The sequence below is a fragment of the Megalopta genalis genome, chromosome 3, assembly GCF_051020955.1.
Source record: "Megalopta genalis isolate 19385.01 chromosome 3, iyMegGena1_principal, whole genome shotgun sequence".
Lineage (NCBI taxonomy): Eukaryota > Metazoa > Arthropoda > Insecta > Hymenoptera > Halictidae > Megalopta > Megalopta genalis.
In genome coordinates this window covers 10,056,881-10,078,624 of record NC_135015.1, presented here as the reverse complement: position 1 = coordinate 10,078,624, position 21,744 = coordinate 10,056,881, and the positions used below count along the sequence as shown (strand labels likewise).

The window sequence follows — 21,744 nt, the reverse complement described above, 5'->3', positions numbered from 1 at the left end:
ATACCAATATTTTCATCCAATTCAATTATTAATCTATTCTTTTCCTTAATTGAATTTTGATAACGAATTGACAATGAAAATTACTTTATCCTAAATCTAATCAATTACTTCGGTATTATATTAGGAACTTCAAGTCTTGTATCTCCCAATGACAAAAGAGTGATCGCGAATATTGTCTTACTTCATGAATTCGTCAATTATAAAAGTGTGAAAAGAAGAACATCAAATTATTTCATGGCAGTTCCAAGACATTTCATTAAAGTCACTTTACTTTCAATATCTTTCATGTTTTTTTTTTTTAATAGAATTGAAAAGTTGACGAGAACTTAGTAATAACAACATTCATTAATTATTGAAATGTTGCATACATGCGTGTTAATAGTTTGTGATTCCACGCGGATTTAAAAATGACTAAAATCGTTCTATGTAACGAATGCGACAATTAGTAATAAGCAATTTAAATAGATTGCAAACATTTTCAGTGACGTTCAAGCTTTACAAGCTGCACAACACAGAAATAAATCAATAGCAATAAACAGTTAGATATCATATCGTAGTAATAAATCAGTTACTACGTATTCCTGGCCACGTGTGCATTCAGCAGTAGCTTGAGTAACCAGTAATAGTTTTGCATGTGATTTTAGTGCAACCAAACTGTATATACAATATTTATCACCGATGTAAATTCCATTATGTAAAAGAAAATTGGCATAGCGCTAATCGTTCCAGTAAACAAATTGATCTATTTTCTGTTTCTCTAATCAACTAAAACATGTATGTACATATTACAAGTTCAGTTTATGTGTTTTCTGTCAGTCATATAAATTTCGTACAATTTTGAAAATTGATGTTTTCAAATCGAATAAATCGAATAAGTACATATACCAGCAGAACCTGTATTACCAGTGGCATGCTTCTTGTCCATAAATCTAATTAACATGTTGAGTGCGCCTCATCGGTTACATATTGGTGACACTAATTTTTGAGCAGTTTCCAAAAATCATATTTGAAAAAGACCGAATTTTATAGGGATGTTTAGGATGCAAAACAGTTAAAATACCGGTAACTACGATAAATTCGGGTTGAATTTCGGCATTTAACGCGTTAACTAAGTAGCGTGTTAACAAGGTAGTCTAATCAGGTTCAGAACCAATCTTTCGCTTCTCCTGGAGAACATATTCTGTGTCGTTTTGCAGCGAGAGTGTGATATAGTCATGAGTTGCGTACTTCCTTAACACTTTATGTATCGGCAGTTTTTTGATAGTTCTTTTATAATAAAAGCTAAACAGTTAAGAATTTCTTTTTAAAAGATTGTTGAACAACTACAATAGTCTCATTTATAAACCATGACATCATTTAGATCAATATAATGTAACAAGCTTTTCTGAAATTATTATTTAAAAGAAAATTATCGATCTTTTTTTAGGCACAGTGCAGTTATTGAAAAGCCTATCAATAAGGCTTACGCTAAATAAAGTGTTAACACTCGTGGGATATGCATTGTATCAATATAATTGAGCGAGATGTCCTATTTGCATAATTCTATGAAATAGTACTATTCCATCTTACGTGTATTAGTCTATGATTGGGCACAGTCCTGATGTAAGCCATTGTGTAGTCAGAATCTTAACCAGCTCTGAACATGTTCCAAGGAGGTAAGAAGGGGACCACTGACGAACTCGTGCTGTTCGCGTACGATCCCGACGAGTGGGAAAGCGGATTCGTCGGATTTCACCCGGCGGGTATTAATCGAGCAATAAAAATAAATTGCAGCCGGCCTGGGGCGTTGCTGCGTCACTGATGCCTGCGTTTCGCAAAGGAGAGTACACTTCGGGCGAACACCGATTCTCCTTGACCTAGTCTACGCCTCTGACCGCGTCGTGTAATCTTGACTCGAGTGAACCGTCCGCGACGTGAATTAATTGGACGTATGCTAGAGCCTTTAAAAACCCAGCAGCCGGCTCTATCGGTCCTCGATCGCCACGGCCCGAACACAATGTTGCGAATCCGCTGTTTATGTATCTACTATGATCCTGCGTGCCAAGGACCAATAGAAGCAACCAAGCATGGCCTGAGGTGGTTTACGACAAGGTCGCAGAAACCCATTCGAAAACGTACTTGTTGTTTGTCTTCTGTAATCTAGAATATTTTTTTCTAAGAGGAAACTATCTTTTTGTAAAAGCATCCGCCCTGCGTCTGTAGCAAAATATTGTTCGTGACAACTAATTTGATGAAAATTTGAAATTTTTATTTCTACGATTGTTCCTGATAATTTCATCAGCCGAAATGAAATGTAATTTTTCAGTATCCCCTCGCGTTGTATGTTCTTTGAGCATATGATTTTTATTGAATAATTCTTGCCAGAAATTTTTGTCAATTCAACGATTACTACAAACGAACAAGGTAGTGGCTATTTGACCATTGAAGTATTTAGCTTGGAAGCGATAATTCAAATTTATTAGACGATTCTCAAGATACTTTTCGGCTATAAACTATACGTGCGTAAATATTCTTCATTTCTGTGCAACAGTATTTTGATCACCACGAAAAGATTTCTTTTTTATGATAATTTTATTTAGAAAAATGCGTTGTACGGTATATTATTCAGTTCGTAATTCTTAAAACAGTTAACATCATCTAGCATTTTCAAAACTGACATCTCCATTACCTTCATAGTAATACTTTTGTATTATGAGGAATTCTATATTTGAACAATATTAGCCAATGCCTGAGAAATAATGCTGATAGAACCGCTATGCCATACCAACTCAGTCTTCCCATCATAGTCGGCTCCGACAGTTGCAACAGAAAGTTCAGCATTCAACAACTTCCAAATATTTCACTTTCAAAATGTTTCATCCACATTCGCAAGGATACTGTATCAATCGGATCTCGCACATACGAACAATTCACTTCAATATACTCTCACGTGTACAGTACAAAGTCACTACTTTTCAGATCACTGGTTCCACGTTCTTTAACGATACCGAAGAAGCTATTGTCGTTAAACACACCAGACTCGCACCAATTCTATCTTTCACCCACAATTTTGCGTAAACTTTGACCTTAACAAAAATTCTTGACGCCTTTCGTGATAGATTCAAATTATTCACAATCCATCACCGACAGAATTGAGAAGACATTGCTACGAGAGAACCATTATTTTAGATCACAATATTAAATAGCCTTGTACAATTATGATATACATTCTAATGTTTTTCAGAATCATTGAAATAATGTCACTGCAGATTTTAGAACCTCCAAAAACGATATTGTTGCGCCTGAATTTTTTACGTTGCGAAGACATTCTTTATATTTGTAAAGTTTAGCACAACAAACTGTTTAGTAGATATCTGTAGAAACAATCGGAAAGCAAGAATCATTCACAATTGAAATTATTGCTTCATTCTCCCCATGAACTATTTAGATGACGGAACGATCTGTTTTGTACTCGATTGTATCAAACCTCGTACAATAACAACAACAACAACAACAACATCCTCTAAATATTTTATACTAATATAGATTTCATTATATTAATATAGAATCATTAAGAGCAAGGAGATCATGGTTCCACCACAATTTCTGGAAATATGATGAATCTCTTCGATAACAGCAATTTGAATGTCTAAAGACTTCGATGTACATACTTCCTTATATGGTTTTATCACCTCATTCTTTCTAATAACAATCTGCATTAGTAATCGAAAGAATCATTCAATCTAATTGAAACGATTGCTTTACTTTCCCTGTGTACTACATACATCGATGGACGATTTCGTTCTAAAACATATCAATTTCAAATTGTTCGTACAATAGCTATTCAAAATCATTCTAAAAATCATCGAAAAATCTTACATTCAGTTTATGTAGTTTCTCATTAGCATGGTCAAAGAACTATTAAACATCAGAAACACTATTTTGCGGGAAAGCAATGAACAACTTTTTTCGACGTCTACAGTTTCAGATCATATTTTCAAAGTGTTCTAAGTACTCATTGATGCAAGTTTACTATACCCGGTTCTTCAACAGCAGTAGCAATCGGAAGAATTCGTTCAGCTCAATTGAAATGACTGCATCCACTTTTCTCATGAGCTATCTAGATCACGTAGTAATTTGTTTTGTTCTAGATTGTTTCAAACAGTGAATTACCTCTTATAATAACAGTATGTGATCTGGTATTTTCAAAAATCTTTTAAATCTTTTGTACTGACATGAATTTGAAATAGTCCTGAAAAAGTTTATTTAGGAGGTAATGCAATATTATACTACCAAAAATTGTAGTCTGATTTTCTAAATACTTCTCAACAATATAAGCGTATCGTATCAATTGCTAGAATAACGACTTTTATTAATACTGAAATAATTTGTTGAATTCAACTGACGCTATTATTTTATATTCTCTGTGAATCATGCGGACCAAATTATCTTTTAAATTCTTCATATCATTTTTAATCAAAATTTTTCTACATCAAAATCTCATAACCTTTGATCGGTAAAAGTAAAGAACTGAGACTTCAATTTCTTAAATCCAGCACATCCTTACAGATCATAGTATAATTTTGATTTTCAGTATCGGATATTGAAATAACGCGGTCACGTGATGCTTCTTCTTATCTCGGAATGGTCCTTCCGACTGACGTCCCTAATTGCAAGATTTTGTTCGACAGCGAGTTCGTTTGAGCGTATCTCGTTTAACGAGCCTGCAGCCATTGTACTTGGAGTTTCTCCGACGACCCTATCTCTGGGGCCACTCGCATGCGAGTAGAATTTTAACTTGCACAATTCGGTTCCACCGACCAGTCGCCGTGTTTGAGCCTCTCACGACGCATCGTACACCGTGCGTGCCCGATCTATCACCACTTTCACGCCCGTGATTTTAATATTTAACGTGCACCGTTCGCGGGCTTACACCGTTAAGTGTATACCTGATACTGTTATTCCCAGTATCTGGTGACGTGTTTCATGGAACAAGCGGCCTGTGTCACTCGAACAGTGATCGTTAGAAAGAATAGTCACACGAGTGTATCGTTTACAGTGCAGATGAAAATCCTCAATGAAAACAGTGACAATTTTCAGAACACAAACGTTCAATTTAATTTCTTGATGTGTAGTACATAATTTGGGGACTATCGACTGTCAGTGAAAGAAAAATTTTAAACTTTGAATTTTCATTGGTCTCGTTGTCTAAGCATAAAATTTACTTATTTCATACTTGAGTAAAAAAAAGGACCGAATGTTAGTTAATTTTTTACCGCGTTGCACAGTGTATTCACATTGTACGTATATTTCCATTGTTTTTGAAAAATCATTCCTATTAAAATCGAGGCGATATGAAGAAACGATTGACCAGACATCGATGTGCATTGCTGCTTTGAGAACCGTTCATAAATTCATTTATGGCATCCCCTCCGAACAAATATTTCTTTCCCAGCGAAGATGAAGAGCGTCTACAGGACACGTTGTTCAGCAACGGTGGGTACACAGCAGAAGGGTTGCAGGTTTAACTAAATATAATTTTCCTGAGTCACTGGCTTCCGTTCTACATCGGGGCGAAAATTCTTTCATGTTGTCGCGACGCGAAATTCCGTCGATCGTAAAACGTTAACGATCTCTTCGGTGATGCCGACACCGTCGATGATCTCTAAGTTTACATCGGGGTTAAGATCTTTTTATAAAATCAATGGGCTCTCGTCAGTGACTTTATTGTGAAACTCGAAAATGAGGAAAACAGGAGGTCCCGTTTATTCGGTGCTCGTAATTGCGAAAGGTCGGTCGAAAATGCGAGATCTCCGAAACGTATTTTGCTCTGTTATCCCTACGGTAATCGGTATGTCCAATTAAGGTGGTCCACTTTCCATCGATTATGTTTAAATTTAGATCGAACGATGAAAACTGGATGATACTGCTGTGAAAGGTAAAACTATGTTCTACCAACCTGGTCTTTTTCCAGTTAATAATATTTTTCAACTGTCGAGAGTTAAATCACGGTTATGTTTATTTTACTCATTTCGAGTCCGTACGAAAACATTTAGTTTCTCCACGGATCTTATTATACAGTTTTTTCTTGGTGGTACAAGGTAAAGCCATCGCATCTTCTCGAGTAAATAATAGATGAGAATAATTTAAAGTTGACAAGCTACAACTTTTTTCGTCAGAACGAGTCGAGCTGCCATAATGGAAGTAGTTAATTTTGCAGCGAAATTTTTCAAAATTCGATTCAATTACATTCGATGACGCGTATGAACGTATTTCTACGAAGTTAATTATCGAACAACTACTTTGGACAGATCGTTTGATTAAACTTTGTCATTACATTTTTGTATAAGAAGAATCTTCATCCAATTTGATAAAATTTTTATAAACATTAATTATATATCTTTTTCGTATGAACGATCCATTTGCACACATTTAATCTAACGAATTGTACAGCGGCCATCGATTTAATTTGTCTTCGTCATTCAGGATTAAAAGTTAAGTGCTACAGTGGATCACTCGGTAAACAAGTTTTAATTGCTGGTTTAGTAAGTCTCGATCCATTGACCCATATTTCTCGTAACGATGTAGGCTATTCGATTCTTAACGAGCACCTATCTTTAATGCCATGATATTGATTAATTGCTTGTACAACGAAAACCTATGAGATTAATCAAGCTTCTCAATAAAGCTATGACTATATTGCTTCGAAGAACGTGAACTGCGCGAACTAATCTTCCATTGCCGAATCATGTTTATTGCTGATCTTCGATAGATTAGTAATATACTGTATTTCCTGTTCTTTTTACTGTTCAAGGAAAAACGGAGTATGATAGCTTGGAAGAGAAATCACCGTTTGACGAAACTTCCGCTGTGGATGATGATGATATCGACTGTTCGATAGCGGTAAGCCATTTTAATAATACTGCTTATTATCCAAATCATTGAACATTTCAATCGAAACTTTCTTCACTCAACGTAATAATTTCATAAATTTATGTAACAATTAAAATTTCACAATAAGAGTAACAATAGCAATAATATTATTTGCAAACACTGGCATACTCTATTAATGCGAAAGCATCAACTCTATTTTAACAAAATTGGTCTCATAGTTTAATTCTGTTAATTATTGGACCTTACGTATCTATGCAATTCTTAGTCATCTGACAAATTCACTTCACCCGTATGTTGGGTATTAGAAGCGTTACTATCAATGTTATCGATAAATGCCATTAATAGTGAGATTGTAACTATAGTACCGCGTGTTAACGATATCATTAAAATATCGGTAAGTGGAATTCGAATTGAAAGCGTAAAATATATATTCCATGTAGGTTAGATATCCCAATTTCCGCGTCTTTAAGCCAATGTTTGTCTCGCTGAAGCTGTCACTAAATACTCTAATTTTCATTGAATGCACTAAAAATATATCTCGACGTTTTAGACACTTCTGTCTTTAGAAAAAATTTTTGTGTGACAAAAATTAGCAATTTAATAATGTTTTTACTGAAATAAGAAAAGGTGTCTTTGACTCTAATTTTGTGTCTTTCAAAGGCTCTGCGCATAATTCTGTACACCGTATTTCTGTGTCTGTCCATGTTTCTGTGCTTGACCAAACTTCCGTGTTTGCCTATACTTCTGTGCTCCCCCCCCCCATTTTTGTCTTATAGGTATCTCCTGCAATTACTTTTAATAACGTTTCTCTGATTTGTTTTTCCCCTCATAATATTGCTTTCACAAAGTGAGGATAGATTTGAGATTACGCGGTCTAATAATACAAGAGAGCACTGAAATACGGACATGTTCTAAAATCTAATCCCTATTTAAACAATGTAAAAATATGTATGATTAGTGTTTTTTATCGTTGTTAATATTAAATCTCTTGCTATATAATGTACGTTTCGTATGGCGTAAATTCTTTAATAATTAGTTTATACGAAAATCTCTTCAGCAAGCATTTCTTCCTATTTTTGGCGAAAGATACTACTTAAATTTGTCAGAATTGTTGTATCATCAATTGCAAAATATTTACTAGATTTTAATACATAAACAATGTAATACTTCTTTCTAAATCTTACATGCCGATAAGTAAACACAATAAAAAAATATAAATCGTCAATTTATATATAAAACTTTTCTTTTCATATACGTTTTTAATCCGGATGCATGGAAATTGGGACGCCTACCGTATACTAACTTTAAATAAGACGTACTGTATTAACTCGTTGTATTTGACATAGCTAGAAGGGAAGTTTTATCCTATTTAAACTTTTTATCTATCTAGAGCTAATTTTAAAGACTTTTTACCTATCTAGAGCTAATTTTAAAGACTCTCACCATCTTATTTCCACTATCTTGCAAATATCTCATTCAGTCGTGTGCTTGAGAACACGCAGATAAAGTTCATACATACAGGGGATACCTTGCATACTCCTTTTTCTCCGCCTCTTGTTCAGAATGTGGGTAAAGCAATTCAGTAAATAGTTATTCATTACGAAAGGAGGTCCGGGTGAACAAAGCCAAAATAAAAGGTGGCCCATTTATTCTGTTCCTTTCTTAAGGCGAGAAGTACACAAAGAGAGGTTGAAAGTGCACAGTGGTGGATTTCGAATTGAAAAGAACTGTTTGAAATCAGCCGACAAGAGAAGTCACGAAACCCAGAATTAAGGAACCTTAAACTTTGAATGCAACTCGAACAATGCATCTGCCTTTGATGCAACTGTCAATGCATCTTTCTGTTCGTGTAATAGTGCGATTTTAAGAAATTAAATCATCGGTTGAGTGTAGATTCTGTATTGTTAAGTAATGTTATAAACAAAAAATGTGGTATAGCATCGTGGTATAGTATCTACAACACAAACTTGTAACAAATTTAATGAGCTTTATCCGAAATTCATTTTTTTCGAAATTTGAAAATTTTAAGTTTGGCATTTCGAACTCTGCGGGGTCACATTAAGTGGTCGGTAACTTCGTCAATTTTAAAAATTCCACAAATTTTTGGGTGTACATTTTTAGCACGTTGTATTTTTCATTTATACAAAATAGTCGATGTTTTGAATCAAATGATTGAATTGAATGAGAATCTATCTTTATGCGAAACTCTAATCTAATAAGGACTTACGTCTGAGTTTTGAGAATCATAGGAAGCTGATACTGCTTCTTGGACTGCAGGACAATCAGGATTGGAGGATTCCACCGTAAACATGATTATTGAATGACCGCAGTGAGCAGCTGTTCGTGTATATCGAGTTCTTATTTTCTAAAACATGATAATTAAGTAGGACATTTCAACAAAGGTTCTCTCTCGCGAACAAAACTGTCGCCTCAGTCAGCTGAATAAATGGTGAAGAACTAGACTGTACTTCTTGAAAGTTCATGGATAACGCCCACGCTATACCCGTGATGTGACGATAAATTTAATCTAATCTAATAGTAGTAGTAGGTGCAACGTTTTAAAGATAAACAACGTGAAAATATTGTGTCCGTATCGTTATCTCGATTCTGACTAGCTGCAACTACAGATAGCATTCTGGAAACAGCGTTTCACTTCGCATTTTTAAGGCAGAACAAGAGGCAATAGAATTTACACGTTTGTCGTACAAAGATATTTTAAGAGTACTTATTTGAGAAAAATATTCTATGTTACATCACATCCGATGTCTTTCCCAATCTCTTTCGTTTTATTCAACATTGTTTTACGCTGAGTACTTTACTCCCGGATCTATAATTATAAATACTCATTCATGAGAAATATCGTATAAAATATTTTTTAATTTTGAAGATTTCATATTGTCTATATTTAACGCGTTCTCAGGTACTGTTTTTTGTAACTCTTAACTTGTATTTTACTCGCTATTTTCATGACTTTTATCCTTTTTATTTCTCCCGTCTTTGTGTTGTTGCTTGACGTGATTTATTAAATATTTTTGTTGGGTTATTTTAATTATTGCCCGTTTAATATTTTTTTATCATAAACTTGAAGCAGCTTTATATACAGAATGCGATTAACCGATCGTTCCTTACATTTTATTATGCAAACTTTATTTCGTTTTGTCGGAGAACATTTTTGAAAATATTTATTTCCATACTTTTTCCTCCAAAAAGCAAGTAATAAATTATTTGTATTCAAACCTACCAACAATGAAACCGAATGCTTCTAATATTATTGTGTCTCTGCAATGCTCATTGAATTTCTCGTTGAATTTCTCGCGACTTAAAGCTACAGATACTAAACACTGTTTTCTCACATATTATCGCATGAACTTGTTATTCGGTTTTCGTAATCGAATTTTCATCAGTTAACATTCTGTCTAACCTTTTCAGAAACATCGCCTTGACCCGTGCCATCAATTTCATATTCCGATTGATTAGTAATCACTTTCGATCCATTGTAATACAGAACTGGTTTAAATTACATCATAAAGTCTGTCACTTACGGCCATTAGAATCTTCTGATCAAAATTAAATTGTAGTCAACGACCTAATAAGCAAAGAAGGATAACGTCAATCTGTCGAATAAAAAAGAAGTGTACCAATATCAATGGATAAGCATGTTGTCAATCCAAGACTTCTCAATTAGTCAGTGTATTTTAATGTTCGGAAGCAAACGAATTTCTCTGTCGATGTTCAATTTTATCTACAGTTTCCTGAAATTAAGTTTCGGAATTACCATTTTCTCTCTCAATTATTCTCACAGGGGAAAGAACTTTAGAGGCCGGGCAAATATTCCTATCGATTCGTAAGAAAAAAAATAAACAAAAAAGGAATGTAAAGGACTGAGACCATATGCGGACACGAATCATATTTCTCTTTCTCACGAAGTCCAGACATGTGCAATTAAACCTTTCTGCACTAATAGAAAACACATGCGTCATTCTCCAGATTCTCACAGAGCCTCGTGAAAAATTCATCGAGTGTTTTGATCGAAGTTTTCAAAGAGGGGAAGCGACGAAAGATTACCGTGAATTATAGTGGTGCTAAAGACCATACTGAGGTATTCATGGTCTTGAACTCTTCCCGCTCGTTCACAGCATACAAGGCGACCGTGCTTTTCTCATTGCTATTCTCGATACCGTCTATAGACAGGATATAAACTGCTGTCTATAGACGGTCTATAGACAAGACCGGGCTGCAGCCAGAAAAGCCGGCGGAGCGTTTAAGTTTGCTGTGGCAAAAAATTCTTTTTAGAAAGTCATTCAATTATTACATTAAATTGGAACAATTTCTGTAGCAGGAGATCCAAAAGAGATTTTTTTCGTTACAATCAAGTTCTCCAAGTTATGATTTGTTGAAGTGTTGACTGAAGGCATTTAGTTCTAATTTTAGCAAGGACGGTGTTTAGGCAGAATTTATCGGTGTCTAGATATTCTAAAATATTCTAATAAATTTCAGAGGTCAAGCGCTACTTCGTTTTGAGACACGAAATTAGACGCTAAATAAATACTTAATTTTATGAATACTTGAATACTTTATGAAAATCGTAAATTATATAATTAAATATAATAATATATATTATAGTAATAATAATATATTTTATAAAATATAATTACTATAATTGTCTGTCTCGATATTTTGAGGATAATAATAGTTAAAAAATGTATTTGGAAATATGTTGATATTCAGAAAACAATATTTCTTTTCACAACAATCGATGCTGAATTAATGTTTAATTTCGTAAAATCTTGATTTAGAAGGACTTTATGATAATAGTAATGTAACTAAATTTGTCTTTGCCTGGATTCTGTATGAATATTATTCAAAAGTGTGTTGGGGAAATATGATTATTCTCGCAAACCGGTTTGCCTTTGCAAGCATTGGTTTTTTGATCTTGATGCGAAACAGAGAAATTACACAATAGAACATGTTTAGAATTTGAGCATAAGTGAGCGTACTTTATGATACTTTCCCGTCCTCTAAACCTGTTCAGTCTTGTAAGAGTCTCAGAAACTTAGCATTCTCCGTTCATCCACAATAAAGACTTAGTCATTTTATTAAAGCTTTGACATGATTACCATTCATGAAATTTTCGACTTTATGAGAAAAATATTTGTCAAACATTATAGGCCATATTTTCCTTATGAAAAAATATTGAACGTTTATTATTTCTTCAGTTGGAAAATGATTTGAATAATTGAATTTATAAATCATATTTTTTAATAGTTAACTAATCTTTAACTTCGCTAGACTGATACAGAAAAGAGATTAATCAGATTTTGCTTTTGCTGTATGTTGAATAACCAGGTTTCACACCGTCATAGCAAGCGATTAGTTTCTTCAAACTTGTCGAATTTTTCTAATGATTCGTTTTCAACAAAATCTAAAAGATGAGTCGATAAAAGCTCGGTTGTTACTAAATACTGTTACGTAATTCAGAAAATTTCATTAAAATAAGATTTATACTTTTCTAACGATGTATTCCCCACTACGGTAGTGGTTTCGTCACAAAGTCCAATATTACTATCGTCCACTCACGGTCGAATAAGTTTTTATTACATTGTTGCAAAAATTGTCTACTTCACTCGGTTTTTACTTACGAAAGCCGGTTTCTTGATCACCGTATCTATCTGCCAGAAAAATCTCGATAACGTATATTTATAATCAATCACCATGACTTTTTATCGTTTGTTTATAGAATTGTCACTATCAATAACTATTACATATACGTCGTTGAGTTAACTTCCAGAGTGGAGTTTCGTTATCGATAAAATAGCAAAAGGTAACGCCGCAGTGTGACGCGACCAATCAGTATCGCGTTGGATATTCTCGAGCCCTATTGTGTTCCGCGAAGTGGTTTTGCACGAGTATAATTACCGCGAAGAGTTTTAACAATACATAAAACACTGTCGCCCAATTGTGACCGTGTCTAACCGTAGTTCATAATGTTTACGTCGAAGACACAGGATAATTGACAGAAATTAATCACGGTGGCAAAGTTCAATTGTCAATCAGTATCAATCTCGGTGTGACTGTTTCACTATCAGGCACAAATTATGCGCTACTTTGTGTCGAACGAGTAAATCGATTCGGTGACACATTCTTGATCGCGATCACTCTGATCAGGGAGAGGGTTTCTGAAGCAACTTTCGAGACGGTCGATTAATTAAAAAGGATGGTGGAAAAGAGAAAATCCACGCAAGTGCGGATCTTCATTGACAAAAACATCGAATTCCAGCAGGAGAAGGTTCCTTGGTCGAAACCATGGTATAACTGGATTTTCGACGTGATGTGCGGCTCCGTTCGAAAAAAATGGCAGGCCAGCAAAAGTAACAAGATGAATGTACAAGAGCCACTTCCCACGCTTGAGTTAGCCACACGGGTACGTGGTGTAAGCCGTCATTAGATTGATTAGTGGAAGAAAGTAATTTGTCCGATCATTTGAACATGTGAACGGGAAGTTATTTACGTAATTGGCACGATTATTATTCTGTTCAACGCCGATTTACTGTGCTATTTTTCCTTATTTTTACTTATTGGACAGCCTTCCCAATAACTGCAAGATCTTTTTTGAGAAATTTTCCTGGCAAATAATTTATTGCTTTACTACTACCAACAGGAAGAGTAGTTTTAAAAAATTTTAAAGAACGTGTTTTTAGGGGATTTGTTGGTTACTCTCTTTCGATGGGACAGTTGCACAATTTTTCTCCTATAATATAAATATAAAATGATTTGTCAGCAGATATTCGAATATTTAGATATATCGTTAGAAATCTGATATATATGGTTTTAAAAAACTGCTATTAGGTTTTTGAAGATTATTTCAACAAGCAGATATCGAAATATTATTTTAAACGAATGATGAACCGTCCTTTGTATGCATATCATGATTCTGTTTCACTTTTTTCTGAATCATTTGTTGTTATTTAAATATAATTACAACGTTTAGAGAAAGCAATATTGGCAATATTAGAATATTCTTCACTAAATTAGAGCAATTTAATTTTAGTACATTTAGCATTAAGTAATAAGTTTTAGACACTCTTACAGTACAATAGTTTTATCTTCATACGGTGCTCGGCTGGTCATCGTCTTCGTTTCAATCTGTGAGAACATGATGCATCTAACGCCAAAAAGATACTCAAAACGATAAGAAAAATCTGGATTCGTAGTAGTACACTATTTCAGAGAACAGTTACTGAAACAATCCACTTTCTCATAGGTGAAAATTAACTATGCATAGATCAAGAATCAATTTTATTCGACATTCAGAAATATACAGTGCTTACAGTTCGAAAATTGACTTCTCTGTTTCCAATAGGGAATTGAATACTTCAATTACTTCAATTGAATACTTCTTTGAACGAAATTTAAAGTCTCACCAGGATACACATCTGTAAAATTAATTTATCATCATTGCACACGCGTGTCCCTTGTTCGAGTCGTGCTCGTAACCAACACCGATAATGATTTAGAATCATGTCGTTGTTGTTCGAACAACGCCACGTACTTGGAACGTTTCGTGCGCTCAGAGGAAATAAATCAAGGAGCAGTGAAACAATGTCACTTTTTCTACAAGATTATTGTTATTCTCGTTGTTTGTAAAAATTGAATTGAACCATTTAAGCACGTTCTGAATACCAGCGATCGGAAAACAGTCAATATAATTGATGTGGTCGTCACAGTTTCCTGTTCTCTGGAAAACTTCAGATCCTAGCGGATCAACTTGCCAGCATGTGATTCGTTTGTCTCTTTGACATAACATTAACATGCATAGGTTATACCGTCGAGCACGAAGCACTTTAGGTCGGGCACCGTAGTTAAATACGAATGCAAAGCGCGGAACTGCAGCATGCGAGAAATAAAAGTGTGAGGACATCACCGCGTGCACGACGACGAGCTAAATTTTATAAACAAACCACAACAGATACACCGAAAAGTGGCCGTGCAGAATTAGTAGGTTCTCCTCGCAACTGAATCGAAACTAGTAGGACTGGATTTGATAAAGCATTTATCGTCCGCGAATAGTATAATTTCTCTAAGTCTATGAAAAACACTACGCCACGATTATTGAAGAACATTGTAATTCTAAATGTTTAAATCACCTTAAATACTTAACTATTCGATAATTTGTATAACTTCTTTATTGCCTGGCATTGAAATATTTTCATGCTTTCATTAAGCATCGGCGTCGATTAACAAATTATACACCAGCCAGCAAAGGTGAGGTAGCCAGACAAATGATCTTGAGAATTTGAGTTACAACTTTATTTACGGGACATAGTAATTCATAATTCATGAAAACAGCCTGCTATTTATTTGGAAGTTAACAAATATGAGATTCTACAATCGTCTATATTATCTGAAAAATGAATGAAAATGAATGTTCTTTCGTGAAGCTTTTGCCGTCGTTCGATTTCTTTGAATTCAAATTGTTTAACAGGATCCAAAATTTCGAATGCGAAATCTAGGCAAGGATTTTCGCAAATAAATTGTTTTCTGTTGCAGAAAGGACCACAGGATATCGAAGATTACCCATTAACAAACAGTGTTCCTAGTCTCGTAAAAGTAAGTAGACCACATGCTTCACGTTTCCGATCTATCGACTGGCAGTCGAACAAAGCCGATAGATAATTTTGTTGGCACGCGTCGATTTATCGTGGCATTTATTATTTCTTTCGAATCGAACCCCTCGAACGTCAGATATTGTTGGTCTTCCCCAAAGATGATCAGCAAATGGATGTACTTGCTACCACTTCGAGGCGATTGGGGTGGAGCGTGTCGGTGGCGAAAGATAGGGAAAAGGCTGTGGAGTATTTCCAAAATCGGGGTCACGAGCTAATAATCGTCGATCATCGAGGGCAACGCGCCGCAGAGGCTGACTCGATTTGTAGGTATGGCCGGAAAATGTTCATTAAACGTCTAAACAACCCACTAAACAAACCGCGATTTGTTGGAACTAACGGATGTACAAATCGATTCGCATAACAAGCTATGTCGGTTTCCTTTGAAGTTAGAAAAATGTTGGAAAAGGAAGATGAATGGTTTGAGGCTAAAAAGGAGGATTCTAAAAAGAATGGAGCAACTATAAAATGCAAATGCATCATTGCACTTGTTAAATAAATATGATCCGAAATGTCATCCATTTTAAACCACTCATGTTTTTTTCTGACAAATTTTGTTTTTAATTCCAATCCAAAGGAGAGTAGAGACTGTTGCAGTTACGTGAATTATCTTCTATGGTATAAGGTAGGCGCCGGCAAATTTTCTTGGCTGCGGGTCAAAATCAACCAAAATCTGACTATTAAGAAGACGTTTCGGGTCAGTGGTATTTTCATTTTAAAACAGTGAAGAATAAGATAAATTTGATTCAGATAATAATTACAATATGCTTTTAAACTTGAAACACATAAAAATTCCAAATTATTATTTTAATTACTATAAAAATAAATATAATTTTCAATTTATCACATGGGTCACTTGGTGACCCGCGGGTCATAGTTTGTCGACGCTTGGTATAAGGAATATATGTAGGTAATATGGTACATCATAAAATCTCCATATAATAATAAGAATAATTTAACATTTTACCAACGTTTACCGAGAAAATGTTTGCTAATCTTTGGGAGATATTAGAAAAGGATCTGAATTTGCAAAACTCTCAGAATTCTAATAAAAATAAATTCCTCAATAGATCCGTCTGATTTTGATTCCAGGGCAATTAGGTCTAGTCCCGTTTACCACAATTCCGTGATCATAGCACTAGTAAAAAAATCGTAAGTCAATTTGTTCATTAAAATTCGCCGCGCTGTTTCCACGTCAAATTATGAACAAGTTTGTTCTTGTGGGTTTCAACAGGTATTTCATGTATGGCGAGAAAGATAAAATCGTGGCACTTGATTTACTTGAGACAGGCTTCAATAGGGTAAGTTAATGAGCTTTTCTTACTCTGATGGCTTCTCTTTTCCTTAATTTTCAATGCTTTTTTATTTTTTGAAAACCGAACACAATATTCTTTGTACTCCAAAACATCTTTTCATTTTCGTTATTGAACCAACGATTGCAAAAATTCCATGAAATTGAAGCAAATCATTTAATGAAACAAAAGCTGAAGCTTTAAAAATTACCACAGCAATTTCTGGTTTTACTTTCTTACATGTCGCAGATTTTAATTAAATACATCCGATCTGTTGGCATAAAAATAAATTTCCATGTCTGGTATTATTAAATCGGACTTAGTAACTAACTTCTTTTTGGTTACTGTTTCGTTCGTTTTAGGCATTGATGGAGTGTTCCCACGAGGGAATATTAATCAACGAATTGGTGGGGATTTATACAAGCGCATTGCTACCAAGGACTCAACTCGCAGCAGCCAGCGCACTGTATCTAGCGCTTGACAGATGCCGTGATATGGTACATGTGACCAATGATAAACACATTATACAGGTAACGTGAGTAATTGTAAAAGTTATCAACTTCTACCTGGAAACCTTGTTGACAAAATAACTTGTATCGTTGATGTCATGTACTCAATCGCGATTAGTATCAGAATACGCAATCTTGATTCCTATGAATGAATTCGTATGATTCCTATGATTCCTTTCATGTTCGAGTATTCGAGTTCTTGATTACAACAGCACTTTAACCGTTGTATCAATCATTTTCATCTTTCAGTATTTGTTAATAATGTATTCGCACTTCTACAAATGGAATTTATTAAGTATCTATATTCTAATTGTCGATTCCACTTAATTTTTCGATACTGTTTGGTACTCATTACTATAGCACTCTAATCACATTCGTATTCTGTCTTTAATCAATCGATGGACCTTTCGGTGCTTTTAGCGATTTGGATGTTTGTTACTGCTACAATATTTTTATTCATTAGTGGTCCATATTTCGAACGGTTTGACTAGTTTTGTCAGTGTCTTGATTTAGTATTCTTCATACGAGCTTTCATCTACGACTTAATCACAAATTCTGACGCTATATGTAATAAGTTACTTCTCGCTTAAGTATTCGTTGCAGTGATTATAATCTAGTTACATTATCGTCAGAAAGAAAACTGTAATAAAATGTTCAATGCCAATAGATATCATCAGGTCAATTTTTCGTTGATTACAGTTTGTTAATAAAATCACCGAAAAGTTACTGGGCTATAGAACAAGTGAAATGATGGAGATAAATATCAGGGAGTTAGTGCACTACGATAATTTCGTGGTCATGGAACAACAGATCAGCAGGGGCCGCGAGTTCGAAGGGAACATGAATTGCAGGCGAAAGAACAATCAAATGCTCACTATCAACTGCAGGGTGATACCTTTTTGCACAACGTTGAAGTGAGTCAATTCAATTTTTACCGTGAACCGATTCAAACGTTACGTCAATGGGTTAATCTATTTTCCCAAATTTCGTTAACATTTCTTCTTCCAGAAAACCGACACATTACATATACATATACGATACAACGTATTTATCAGAAAACATCGACCCGCAGAGTCCAATGAGTCCATTTAACGTACCTATGCAACCACAGTTCCCAAAAGTAGCGTCCCTACCTACAACACCAAGGAGGCCTTCGGATGTCAAATCCAGTATCGCTGACGGTAATTCAATTTCGATTCTAAACTCTCATACAAAATTTCGAATTCCTCCTGAAATATTCCTATGCACTGCCTCCCACAAATATTTAACATGTACAATTGCCATTGTATACGAAACAAGAAACTAGAAGACTCCTCAATCTATTGTATCATGATTGTTAATTTAACGTTTCTATTTATTAGCATGAATGTTGCTTGATGCAACAATGCCACGATTTCAAAATTATAATTTTTAGGAGAATGAATTTGAATTGTTCGAATTACTATAATCTTATATGACTACTACTATACTATACTAAATAGTATTGTAGTATCGTTATTTAGTACAATAGATTCTAAAAAGAAATAGAAAGAAATATTTTTTAATCGTAGCGTAGAAGCTACGTTTTTAATTCAACGCTTCAGTACACTCTGTTGATTTCTATTCTATCAAAAATATTTGAAAATGAGACAAAAATGGTACTTGCTACACCGACAAACAAACTCTTCGAATTTCTCACTTTATTTAAATTTGATTATTTTTAAATTACAGTTTTCGGCGCACGTTTATTTCACTGTAAATATCTTTCAGTAAGTTGAGATATTGTTCCCACGTTTGTTTTCTTAGAAACTAGGCTATCAGAAATATATTTATGGTTTTACATCATGTATTTTCTAAGTTGTCTATCACGGCCGTAAAAATGTCCAATCAGTAAACAGAAAACTGGGACAGCTATCAAGATACCTCCAATGCAATTTTATAAATCTGTAACAACAAATCTCACGTAGTCCCTCGAAACATCTTAATTACAGTACTCGATAATCGTGTTTTGATTTCAGATTTTAGGCGATCCAGTTTGCAAAAATTGCACTCGATGCAATTAGAAGCGCCTATCACGAAAGTCATCATCCTTCTTTCAAACCTCATTACAGAGTCTACTAGTCCTGAAACAGCAGCCCAAATCGACAAGGTATCGTTTCAATATGCTCTGTTGCTGCAAAAACATGAATTTTAAGCAACGAAGTCCTAAAGAATTTACAATTTTTTCGTTCATTGAAAGTAATATTCCAAAATGTTTCGATTCTAATGTTTACTGGGTACAGACATTCCTCTTATTATGTATAATTTTTATTACGTAATTACTTTATTACGATTCCACATCACAGCCTATGTAATTATCAAAGCCACATTTTCGGGAACAATTCTCATTCATCATCACTTATGCTTTCTTGAGCAACGCTGTTTAAGAACGAAAACCTATTTACAGGAAATAAACAATATGCACATATTGATATTTACCAATTTATTAGGCAATAGAGATGCTGAAAACCTCCGAATTGTACGCGCCGTATATCAAGGAGGACAGAACTTATAAAGATCCCGTGGCGACAGATCTCGTCGGAGCTTTGCTCGCGGTAAGAATCTATTAATTAATAATACATTACGAAATTTATTAGCAAATGATTCGTGAATGATTAGGTTTTTATAAAATTTTAACGCACATGTAGTCACCGAGACGACCATGGGAATCTAGGAGATCCTCGGCCGATTCGGAGCGGATATCGAACATACGAACTTTAACGACAGGGATGAGCAATTCGCGAATGCAAATCAAGGGATTCAGAGGGCCTCAAGAGATCGCGGAAATACTCGACAGATGTTTGGAGTGGAATTTCGACATATTCAAGCTCGAGGTTTTGACAGACAGGAGGTATTACATTTAAAAGTATTTCAAATTGAATATTGGCATTAACTCTCCGCCTCCAGCCTTCGTACCTTGTTGGTACCTTTTCGTCGTTTAGATTAAAATGATCAAAAAGCAAAATTCACGTGCTAATACTCGGACGGTGGTCCCTTTTGATAACTGAGTATGCTTAGAATAATTTCAATTTTTCTCGATGCAATTTTCAAGGTATTTCTTAAAATAAAACTTACCGAATCGAGAGAGGGAAAAAGAGAGAGAGAGAAAATGCTATCAGATTTGATTGAAGTAAATGTTTGGATAGTTTATCTTGAAGATTTTTTTCTTTATCTATCTGATCTGCTCGTTTCAGGCCGCTGCTTTTCCTAGGAATGACCATCATGAATCTATACCGGGTGCCCGCAAGACTAAACTGCGACGAGAAAACTGTACAGAACTGGCTAACCGTGCTCGAAATGAATTACAGATCTCAAAACTGTTATCACAATTCGACTCATGCCGCGGATGTCCTTCAAGCTACCGCTAGATTCATGCAGTCTGAAAGGATAAAACAGGTCTTAGAACCTTTGGACGAGGTATCGGCTTTAATTGCGTCTGCTGCTCATGATGTGGACCATCCAGGCAAATCAAGGTAAACTAAAGTTCGTTTTCTCTCAAAACTTCGACATCGACAAAGATATTGAATATTTTTTCGTTTCCTGTCTCCTACGATCTCGGAAACTAATAATATTGGGTCTTCTTGGAACTGCAAATTTCTGCTATACTTGGATCGTTTGCGCACTAGATATTTTTAATTTATGTCTATTATTTGATATATCGTTTGGAATCGTGAAATATCATTATTGTCTCGTTTAGCCCCTATCACGAGTTACGCTTTTATTTTCCGCTATCATTTGACCTGATAAACGTAGCGATAGACCTGATAAAATAGAACGCGAAATAGTAGAAACTGCACGTAATATTAATCTTGCAGCCGATCTTAAGTGTTGCAATCGGAAACATTAGTGCAGTAAAATTGCTTCAAATTATGTCACACAAAAAAGGAACAATTTCTTCAAACTTGGAACTTACTAGTTCTAGAAGTTCTTACTTTTGCTTTACACGATAAAAAGTTAATTTTAAGTAAAACTACCCTCTCTTTATCCACCATCTGCCAAAATCATAATTTATTTCTGAACAATCAAATACTGTTATGACCAAATTCATATATCTTCGAATATAGTTTCTGTATTCATCGATAATCATCGTTCGAATGAACTAAAGCAAAGAATACGACAAATCGTAGAATCTTTTCATATGAAGAGTATATTTTTAAAATTTGTTAAATTGTTTTTTACAAGCTTCATTTGTTCTCTATGCAAAGGTGTACGAAAGTAAGCTTCAGTCATTAAAATAATTCTAAGTAAGGATTTCAATAATTTGTAATCGTTTCTGTAAACTCAAACCCATTGCAGCCAGTTTCTCTGCAACGCTGACGACAAATTGGCAATTCTTTACAACGATATATCTGTGCTTGAATCACACCATGCAGCCCTGACGTTCAAGTT

The 21,744-nt window shown here is 34.7% G+C and overlaps 1 protein-coding gene and 1 long non-coding RNA gene across 9 annotated transcripts in view; one reads left to right on the top strand and one right to left on the bottom strand.

The window, feature by feature from the left end:
* LOC143259110 (uncharacterized) overlaps positions 1-21,744 on the bottom strand; it is a 50,588-nt gene that overhangs the window by 13,010 nt on the left and 15,834 nt on the right. For all 4 annotated transcript variants that reach the window (XR_013032916.1, XR_013032915.1, XR_013032917.1 and 1 more), the window contains exon 3: positions 1-21,744. This exon is cut by the window's left edge; it is cut by the window's right edge and continues 13,486 nt beyond it. This is a non-coding gene — a long non-coding RNA (uncharacterized LOC143259110).
* Pde8 (phosphodiesterase 8) overlaps positions 1-21,744 on the top strand; it is a 25,572-nt gene that overhangs the window by 1,247 nt on the left and 2,581 nt on the right. For 2 of the 5 annotated variants that reach the window (XM_076519915.1, XM_076519912.1), the window contains exons 1-13: positions 12,941-13,294; positions 15,421-15,480; positions 15,616-15,806; positions 16,629-16,688; positions 16,771-16,837; positions 17,191-17,358; positions 18,037-18,251; positions 18,346-18,518; positions 19,335-19,465; positions 19,806-19,910; positions 20,004-20,206; positions 20,550-20,828; positions 21,652-21,744. The exon at positions 21,652-21,744 is cut by the window's right edge and continues 34 nt beyond it. In XM_076519915.1, the coding sequence (XP_076376030.1) occupies positions 13,088-13,294; positions 15,421-15,480; positions 15,616-15,806; positions 16,629-16,688; positions 16,771-16,837; positions 17,191-17,358; positions 18,037-18,251; positions 18,346-18,518; positions 19,335-19,465; positions 19,806-19,910; positions 20,004-20,206; positions 20,550-20,828; positions 21,652-21,744 (1,952 nt within the window). In that variant the 5' untranslated portion in view covers positions 12,941-13,087. Of the gene's footprint in view, positions 1-5,340; positions 5,476-6,793; positions 6,883-12,940; positions 13,295-15,420; positions 15,481-15,615; positions 15,807-16,628; positions 16,689-16,770; positions 16,838-17,190; positions 17,359-18,036; positions 18,252-18,345; positions 18,519-19,334; positions 19,466-19,805; positions 19,911-20,003; positions 20,207-20,549; positions 20,829-21,651 lie in introns of those variants that run through there. The other 3 variants (XM_076519914.1, XM_076519913.1, XM_076519916.1) reach the window with 3 other exon arrangements.